A 9,521-nucleotide genomic window follows, 5' to 3' on the forward strand; every position below is an offset into this window, starting at 1 on the left:
GGTTCAAACCGACCTTGTGGTTCAGTGCTTTATCCTACAGTGCCACACCAGGAGTCCTAAAGCACTGGACGGTGAACCACAAGGTCAGCAATTCAAATCCACCAGCCTCTCCTCAGAAAACCTATACAGGGTCGCTATGAGTTGGAACTGACTCAATGGCACTAACAACAGCTCTCTATATATTTGTTGTTAGGTGCCGTCAGATCAGCTCCCACCCATAGCGACCCTGTATAGGGTTTCCGAGTAACTGGTGGGCTTAAACTGCAGACTTTGTGGTTCAGACTGACTTTGCAGTCCAATGCATTAACTCATAGCACCACACACACACAGAGATGTGTGTGTGCGTGTGTGTGTATGGAGCTTGGTGTGGCACTGTGGGTTAATGTGCCAGACTGTAACGCCATTTGAACTGCAAGGTTGCCAGTTCAAGCTTACCAGCTGCTCCTCGGAAACCCTCGAGTCGGTTCCGACTTATAATGACCCTGCACAGGGTTTCCGAGGCTGCAAATCTTTACAGGAGTAGAAAGCCTCATCTTTCTCCCACAGAACAGCTGGTAGTTTCAAACTGCTGACCCCAAGGTTCACAGCCCGATTCATAACCACTACGTTACTAGAGCTCCATATATATATGAATGAAATCTCCTAGTCTAGGAGGCTGGAAGCTAGCACTCCTACTCCTATGAGTAGAACGAATGTTGTGTCACAGGTATGTCTCTACCCACCCCCACAAGTACTGAATTGCTGTTTGTCTCTATATCCAGGAACCATGTAACCCACTGTCTGTCATCACTGCCCACTTCCCCCCTCTCAGGCAGATTATCTAAAGAGATTCAGTGTGCAAACATCTAAAACAAACCCAAATGAGATTTTCTAGCCCCCAATCACCCTCTTGAAGTTTGGCAGGAGGAAAGGGAGAGAAAGAAAAAGGGTCTTTGTGCCTGTGGCTCAGTCCTGAGACACGGCTTCCCTGGCAGCGTCTGTGTGTGGGCTAGGCCAGTATGTGGGGGAAAGGTGAGGGCTCACAGAACCTTTCTTCACATGCCAAGATGGCCACTGAGTTTAAGGCACGCTTGGGCCTCAGGACTGAGATCAAAGGGGTATTCTTCACTTTCAAATTTGAAATTGAAAAGTATATTCGAGATCTTTTACTATAAGCCCATCCACAGCACGAGAATCTGTAGAAATCCCAGGCTACAAACAATATGCTTTATCACCCATGTATAAACTTAAATAAGGAGCTGTGGTAATGTGGTGGTTACGAATCAGGCTGCGAACCTTAAGGTCTGCAGTTCAAAACTACTAGCTGTTCCGCTGGAGAAAGAAGCTTTCTACTCCTGTAAAGATTTACAGCCTCAGAAACCCTGCACAGGGTCGTTATGGGTCGGAATCGACTCGACGGCACTAAACAACAACAATAAACTTAAATAATGGACCCTGCGCCTTACAGGCCTCTGTTACTTCATCTGTCAACTGAGGGTTGGATAAGATGAGAGGTGAAATTCCTTCTATTTTTCTGAGATGCTAGGCTGATGAAATGTATAACCTTTGTCACTCATTTTGATGTCACAGTAGGTGAAAAGGCTTAGCTTTGGAGTCAAGGAGAACTTAGTTTCAAATTTTAGAGCTGCAACTTTTAGCTGTACTCAGTTAACTTCTGTGAGCCATGGAGTAGTACTGGTAACACATAGTTCCTAGGGTTTTTGTGAGGATAGAATACGATAGATGTCAGAGATAGGGAGCCATCATATCAGTTGCCTTATGATGAATGACTAGCCCGGCACCAACTCTCTTAATACGATTACTTTTTAAACTAGTCACTTGGGACTCTTTTCTCTAGCAAATAGAATTTGCGTGTTTATTAAGTGTTACTTAAAGGGTTATATATAAAATAGGAATAACAGAACATTTAATTGTGCTTATGTGAAACCTTATTATAGACCAAGTTAGTTCAAACAGAAGAAGGAGATATGAGTGGTTTAAAATCAGGAAATGTGTGTGTCAGGATTGTTTACTTTCACTATATATATTCAATCTGTATGCGAGCAAATAATCTGAGAAGCTGAACTGTGTGAAGAAAGATGTAGCAGGATGGCTTATTAACAACCTGCAATAGGCAGATGATGTAACCTTGCTTACTGAAAACCAAGAGGACTTGAAGCACTTACTGATGAAGATCAGAGACTACAGCCTTCAGTATGGATTACACTTCAACATAAAACAAAAATTCTCACAACCGGACTAATATCCAAACAACATAATGGTAAATGGAGTAAGATTGAAGTTGTCAAGGAATTCATACTACTTGAATCCACAATCAAAGCTAATGGAAGCAATAATCAATGCTAATGGAAGCAAATCAAGTGATAAAGTAGAGGCCCAGTGAAAAACAGAAAGACCTTATCATTGGGCAAATCTGCTGCAAATGACTTCTTTAAAGTGTTAGCAACCAAAGATGTCACTGAAGACTAAGGTGTGCCTGATGCAAGCCATGGTATCTTCAATCATCTCATATGCATATGAAAGCTGGGATAGTAATTAAGGAAGACCAAAGAATAATAGGTGCATTTGAATTATGCTGTTGGTAAAGAATATTGAATATATCACAGACTGCAGAAAAAGGAACAAATCTATTTGAAAGAATTACAGCCAAAATGCTCTTTGGAAGTGAGGATGGTGAGACTTTGTCTCACATCCTTAGAACACGTTACCAGGAAGGACCAGTCCCTAGAGAAAGACATCATACTTGGTAAAGTGGAGGACCAGTGAAAAAGAAAGACCTTCAGTGAGATGGGTTGACACAGTGGCAGCAGCAGTGGACTCAAACATAGCAACAGTTGTGAGGATGGCACAGAACAGGGCAGTGTTTCATTCTGTTATATACACAGGGTTGCTATGAGTTGAAACTGACTGAGTGGCACCTAGCAACAACAATACATTTTGATACAAGGAACTCTGGTGATGCAGTGATTAAGTGCCCGGTTGCTAATCGAAATGGCAGTTCAAACCAAACCTACCCACTACTTTATGGGAGAAAGTTGTGGCAGTTTGCTTCCATAAAGATTACAGCCTTAGAAACCTTATGGAGAGGTGTTTTATGTTTTTTTTTTGTGGTTTTGTTTTTTTTTCACTCTGTCTTACAGGTTTACTATAAGCTAGAATCAATTTGCTGGCATCAACAGCAACAATTTAGATACACTGAACAGTGTATCTCAGAATATAAAACTGCAAATCTCAAGGAGACAAAGGGCAGATGAGCCTAACCTACTCACGTTATTAATTTGCTAAACATTTATTGATAGGAATTTGTAGACCAATCAGCCCTGGTGAGGAGCTGATGGTAGAGTGGGTAGATTTGACAGCTAAACAAACAGTTATAATGTAATAAGTGTGAAACAGCATCACATTGTGGTTAAACTCACCAAACAGGTATGTAAGGGAATAATAACACTAGAGAGGTATTCACTCCTCAGAATAATCAACCAGTTGGGCAGCATTTGCCCAAGGATAAAGTGTTGAAGGTTTAGGAAAGAAAGAGAAATGGAAACAGGAAATACAAGGAAGAAGTGAATAATAGTGAAAGAAGAAGAAGAAAAAGATTGTCTTCCATGGGTTGGTTCTACTCAGTTCTGTAGGGACACTATGAGTTGGAATGGACTTGATGGCACACAATAACAACATAAATACTGTTAAGGAATATTTGTTGTATGTCCAGGATGTGCAGAAAAGATGTTACTATAGAGTGGGAGTGACTCAGGATGTAGGCAAGTAAGGGATGCTTCACAGATGTGACATATGAGTTAGAATCTAAAGTTCTCCAAATGAGAGGAGTGGGGAAAGGATAGAACAGCACGTGCTAAGAACAGACGCAAGGAAATGCTTGATGCATTCGGAAAAGTTTAGAAATGTAGGGTAGGCCCAGCCTACAAGTGAAGAATCGCCTTTTAGATACTAAGATATGGAGCTGGACTGGTGTGGGGGTGGAAAGGAAGTGGGAGGTTATCTTCTACAAAATAATATCAAGCACCCTGTTATAAACGTTAGTTATTTACAGTTTTTGGTTTCTTTTAAATCTCTACTCATTTCAGGAAATAAGTGATCTAGAAGATATCATGGGTAGGTTCTCTAGAATTTTTGTCAGGAGCAAGTAAGGCAGAATTTCTAAGGTGGGGGGAAACTGCTGGCAACAGTACAGACAGTACCTGGATTATGAACCTTGCCCTTTAATGTTATGTAAATTTCATCTCATTTTGAAATGATTAAACCAACCTCTACTCAAAAAAAATTATCCATCACAATCAGCTTCACTTGCTGCACATGCAGCGTTTAAATCATTGAAAAGACTTCAAGCCTTTTCTTGCATAAAGTAAAGGCTAAGTAAGAAGTATATATATCCACTCCTACAAAAGCTCCAAATTGTTGAAGATCAAGTACTCTCATACATATCCCCGGGAGGCTGCCTGGAATAACATTCTGGGCCCCAAAAGCATGTCTTTCAGACTGACTGTCTTTTATTCTTGAGTAACTGTGGAAATTGTCCTAAATAACCAGATTGTGTAAAAGTAAGACTTTTTAGCTATATTCTGCAGGAAGAATAAGAAAGTCCATTTTGGTTAGAGATGATTAGGTAATGATAGCAGGTAAGTCACACAAGAAATAACTTCTTAGCACTTTTCTGTTATCTTTATTAAGGCAAATGATGCTTTGGTAGAGGGGGAATATGAGAATCCTCATGATTAAGATAGAATTGATAGGCATCTCTACAGGATTAGGTTGTGCCTTGAGTTGATCTCTTTTTGAGATATAAAATGAGAAAGAAGTGAACTGAGCGTCTTACCACAAAAATAGAAGAGCTGATAGTGGAGTGTGCCCTTTGGAGAAGGACATCATGCTTGATAAAGTGGAAGATCAGCAAAAAAGAGAAAGACCTCCCCCAAAGAGATGGGTTGACACAGTGGCAGCAGCAGTGGGCTCAAATGTAACTACAGTTGTGAAGAAGATGGTAAGGTACAAGACAGTTGTTCATCCTGTTGTGCACAGGGTCACTATGAGTCTGTATCGACTTGACACCATCTAACAACAAGCCTAGAAAACACGATGAGCATTTATGCTTTGTCACATGGGATCGCTATGAGTCACAATCAATTTGATGGCATCCAACAACAATACAATGTTACCACTAGTAGTATAATTGTAACCAGAGATAGGAATATTTTGGACAGATTTTACTTTCCCATTTTCAATTAGTATATTTACTAAATTAGCTTATGAAAGCTATCTTAGGTGCATTATAATTTATGGTTTTACTTACCAAAAGTAGAATTAGCATAGATACTTATGTTAGTAAATCCATTGACTAATTGTCAGTTACTTCTCATTGTTGGTTTTTTGGGAAGGAAATTAATTATCCAGTCATCTGTGTATTAGTTTGGATTGTAAAGCTAATTAACTTTCTCCTCATAGCCTCACCCTTATACTGACCTTGCTTTTCTCCGCAGGCTGCCTGTTCCCAAACTTGAAGACACTATTAGGAGATACCTCAGTGCACAGAAGCCCCTCTTGGATGATGACCAGTTCAGGTAAACACTGAGGACCCTGATGACCATAGTTCAAGAGAGGCAGGCAAGTAGTGGTAGACCAAGCCCCAATGACTATCTCTGATTTGATTGGATCTCTAGGAACTCAGGACTTTGTCTATGTGTACATGAGTTTAGAAAATAGGTTTTTCCTGCTTGGGAAGAGCAGACCAAGCCCTGAGGTGAGAGTCCCTTTAACTAGACTCACCAGGAGATGGTTTATAAGCTAGAATGCTAAATGTGAAAGCCTGGATAGATGTAACTGGAAGACTAGCTGGTATTGGTCATTTGCAAAGGGCATTTTCTCAAGGTAGGGAGGCCCATTGAGGAGACGATTGGCAGTCTAGAGTGTGAGCATGGAATTGGAAAGTGACATTGGATATTCTCAAATGAGGATTACATTAAGCTCTTATAGCCTCTTTTTCCACAATGGGAATTTCTTGTACAGATAAATAATCGGCCTGTCATTAGAATCACAGAAGCCTTCACTGGACAGTGAGAGGGAAACATAGAGTAACTGTTGATATCTAGCCCTCTGCTTTTAAATATCCCTCAGCAATCATTTCAAACTTCTTTTGATACGGCAGTGGATTCATAGCTGCGATGTTACATAAGTATTATGTTTCAGGCTATTCGTTTTATAATGTTTTTTAATTTTGTAAGGTGTTATTAGCTCTATTTTACTTGTAAAACAACTGAGACTCAGAGACATCGAGTAACTTGCCCAAACTTGTACAACTTGAAAATGATAAAGCTAGGATTCAGTGGCAGGTCTTTTTGACTCCAAAAATCATGCCTTTTTCTCCAGATCAGCTGTTTGGATTACAAATAGTTTTGTGATATGTTGATTGATCTTCCTGATCGATTATTTTAAGAAGATATTCTGGACTTTTCCACCTTAAGTTGATTCCTATTGTTTTGATTGGAGGGACCTTCCAGTCTTATTCCCAGGTTCTAGGGATATGCTGTTGGGAATCCAAAGCTTACTTTATGACTAGGTTCTTGGCCGTAGCCTAAAAATCAGGTATTCTCTGCCATGACTTAAGTCTGCCTTTCCTTGAACATTACAGGAAAACAGAACAGTTTTGCAAGAGTTTTGAAAATGGAAGTGGAAAAGAACTGCATGAGCAGCTCGTTGCTCAGGACAAGAAGAATAAACATACAAGCTACATTTCAGGTAGGCTGGGCTGTGGGTGAATGACCCTTGGTGGCACAGTGGGTTAAGTGTTAGACTGCTAACCGAAAGGTCAACCCACAAAGTTTGAACCCACCAGCCACTCCGCGGGAGAAAGTTGACACTGTCTGCTCCAGTAAAACTTTATAGTCTCAGAAACCTCGTGGAGCAGTCCTACTCTGTCCAGTAGAGTTGCTATGAGTCAGACTCACCTCCACAGCAGTAGGTGGACTGTGGGTATATTTTTTCCCAGAGTTCTTTATAATGGAAGTTCTTTTTTTTTTAATATATAATGGAAGTTCTTGCCTGTTTGGTCTCAATAATATTTTTGGTGAGATCAGCATTGAAGTAATATCTTAACCTCTCTTCTTAAGCAAGTAGAGCAAGTTCTTCCTCTAAGATATTGGCTGGAGTCCAGGCGCCAAAGAAATCACTTGCCTTCTCTGTAGGTAGATCAAGAACCTTCTTGTGATCAAGAACCTAATCAGTGTTTTCTCTGAAAAGGATACAGGGTTCAGTCCTATGCCCTGTGTGTATCATTGTAGGTCGTTCACAGGTGCCCAAGTGCCCTCTGCAGCCTATCCCCCCTCACTCTCCCTGACACACCTGATGCTTTAATAAAACTCAATTCCTCATTTTCCCTTGAACCCATTAGTCTTTCACTCTTCTCTGCCTTTATCCATGGTGTTTCCCATTGCCGTTTTTCACCGGGCAGATCTTTCCTTTAACACCCATGTAGGCTCATGTTTTATGAAAGTGTTCCCTCCCCATTCAGACTTGGTTGCTTCTTCTAGCCTCACAGTACTTCTTTTGATTTAGTGTATCTTTTTATTAATGTTTATGATCATTTAGGTTTTGTGTCAACTTGACTGGGCCAGGATATTCAGAGGTTTGGCAGTTAAGATGTAGTAATTCCCCATGATGAGATCTGTGGTGAGCAGCCAATCAATTGAAATGAAGCTTCCTTGGGAGTGTGTCCTGTTTCCAATATATTGGACACTCAGGAAAAGCTTGCTTGCTCTCTGCTGTGTCTGGATCTTGCATCTGGCTCATCCGCCAACGTCAGGAAGACCGAATCCCTGAAGAAGGGTATTATGATTGGTAAAGTGTGGAGGGTCAGCGAAAAAGAGGAAGACACCCATTGCCACAGTGGCAGCAGCAAGAGGCTCAAACATAACAATAATTGTCAGGATGGTGCAGGACGGGGCAGTATTTCAGTCTGTGGTACATAGGGGTCGCTATGAGTCAGAACCGACTCAACAGCATCTAACAACAAGCACAGATTCTTCATTCAGTGTTTAGCTTGAGAGCTTAGGAGAGAATCTAATCGTTTATTTGGTTGGTTCACTGAAGCATGGATTGCCCAGTGGCTTACAATTCATCAAGTTGAAGTATCAGACTTGCCTTGGTATATAGTAGAGGAAGGTATCCAAAGTCTTCAGGAAACTGGCATGTTAGAGTAGATTTACCAGGATAGCCCCATTAACCCCACACTTGGAGTGCCATACATCTTTTACCACAACAGTGAGAAACAAATTTGTGAAGGCAGCCTCTACTTGAAGACTCCTGTGATTGCTAATTTATGTAAGTCAGATTTGACAGTGGGAACTGCCCTCATTGAATTAAAGACATCTAATGCCCTAACTCATCTGTCAGTTTGTCATACTGTGTTAGCTTGTGTGTTGCTGTGATGCTAGAAGCCATGTCATCCGTATTTTAAATATCAGCAGGATCACCCATGGTAGACAGATTTCAGCGGAGCTTCCAAACTAGGAAGAAGGAGAGGGAAATCATTTCGGAATGGTTACCTACTGAAAACCTCATGAATAGCAGCAGTCAGATATAGCGCCAGAAGATGAGCTGCTCAGGTTGAAAGGCACTCAATGTCTGACTGGGGAAGAGCTGACTCCTCAAAGTGGCAGTTGTTGTTGTTGTTAGGTGCCATCGAGTCGGTACCGACTCATAACAAACCTATGCATGACAGAACGAAACACTACCCGGTTCTGGGCCAACCTCACGATTGTTGCCACGCTTGAGCCTGCTGATGCTGCCGCTTTGCCAATCCATCTTGCTGGGGTTTTTCCTCTTTTTCTCTGACCTTCCACCTTACCAAACTTCTCCAGCAACTGGTCCCTCCTCACATGTCCGAAGTAGGAGAGACGAAGTTTGACCATCCTGGCCTCCAAGGAGCACTCTGGCTGCACTTCTTCCAACACAGATCTGTTTGTTCTTTTGGCAACCCATGGCACTTTCAGTATTCTCCAACACCATAACTCAGAAGCATCAATAGTTGTTGTTAAATGCCGTCAAGTCATTTCTGACTCATCGCCACCGTAAGGACAATAGAAGGAAACCTCCCACCCTGCGTCATCCTGACAACTGCTGCTACACTTGAGTCCATTGTTGTTACCACTGTGCCCATCCATCTCGTTGGCAGTTTCCCTCTTTATCGCTGTCCCTCCATTTTACCAAGCGTGATGTCCTTCTTCAGGGACGGGTCCCTCCTGATAATACGTCCAAAATATGAGAGATGAGGTCTGGCCATCTTGGCTTCTAAGGAGCGTTCTAATTGTATTTCTTTCAAAACAGATTTGTTTGTTGACTTGCTTGCTCTGTGCTGGGTGTGGATCTTGCATCTGGCTATCCTTTGACCTCCAATTCTTTGGCTTTGAGTTATTGGCCTGCTTTATTACTTGCCAACCCTGGGCGTTATCAGCAGCCACCATCTTACCTGCTGGACCTGCCCGTATTCCTGCTGTCTGACCTGCAACTGC

The 9,521-nt window shown here is 41.7% G+C and overlaps 1 protein-coding gene across 1 annotated transcript in view; it reads left to right on the forward strand.

Moving 5' to 3' along the window:
• CPT2 (carnitine palmitoyltransferase 2) overlaps window positions 1–9,521 on the forward strand; it is a 23,405-nt gene that overhangs the window by 2,382 nt on the left and 11,502 nt on the right. Inside the window, exons 2-3 of the mRNA XM_006839865.1 lie at window positions 5,496–5,576; window positions 6,644–6,750. Coding sequence (XP_006839928.1) covers window positions 5,496–5,576; window positions 6,644–6,750 — 188 coding nt within the window. The remainder of the gene's footprint in view (window positions 1–5,495; window positions 5,577–6,643; window positions 6,751–9,521) is intronic.

The sequence above is a fragment of the Chrysochloris asiatica genome, unplaced genomic scaffold (genome assembly GCF_000296735.1).
Source record: "Chrysochloris asiatica unplaced genomic scaffold, ChrAsi1.0 scaffold00026, whole genome shotgun sequence".
Classification (NCBI taxonomy): Eukaryota; Metazoa; Chordata; class Mammalia; order Afrosoricida; family Chrysochloridae; genus Chrysochloris; species Chrysochloris asiatica.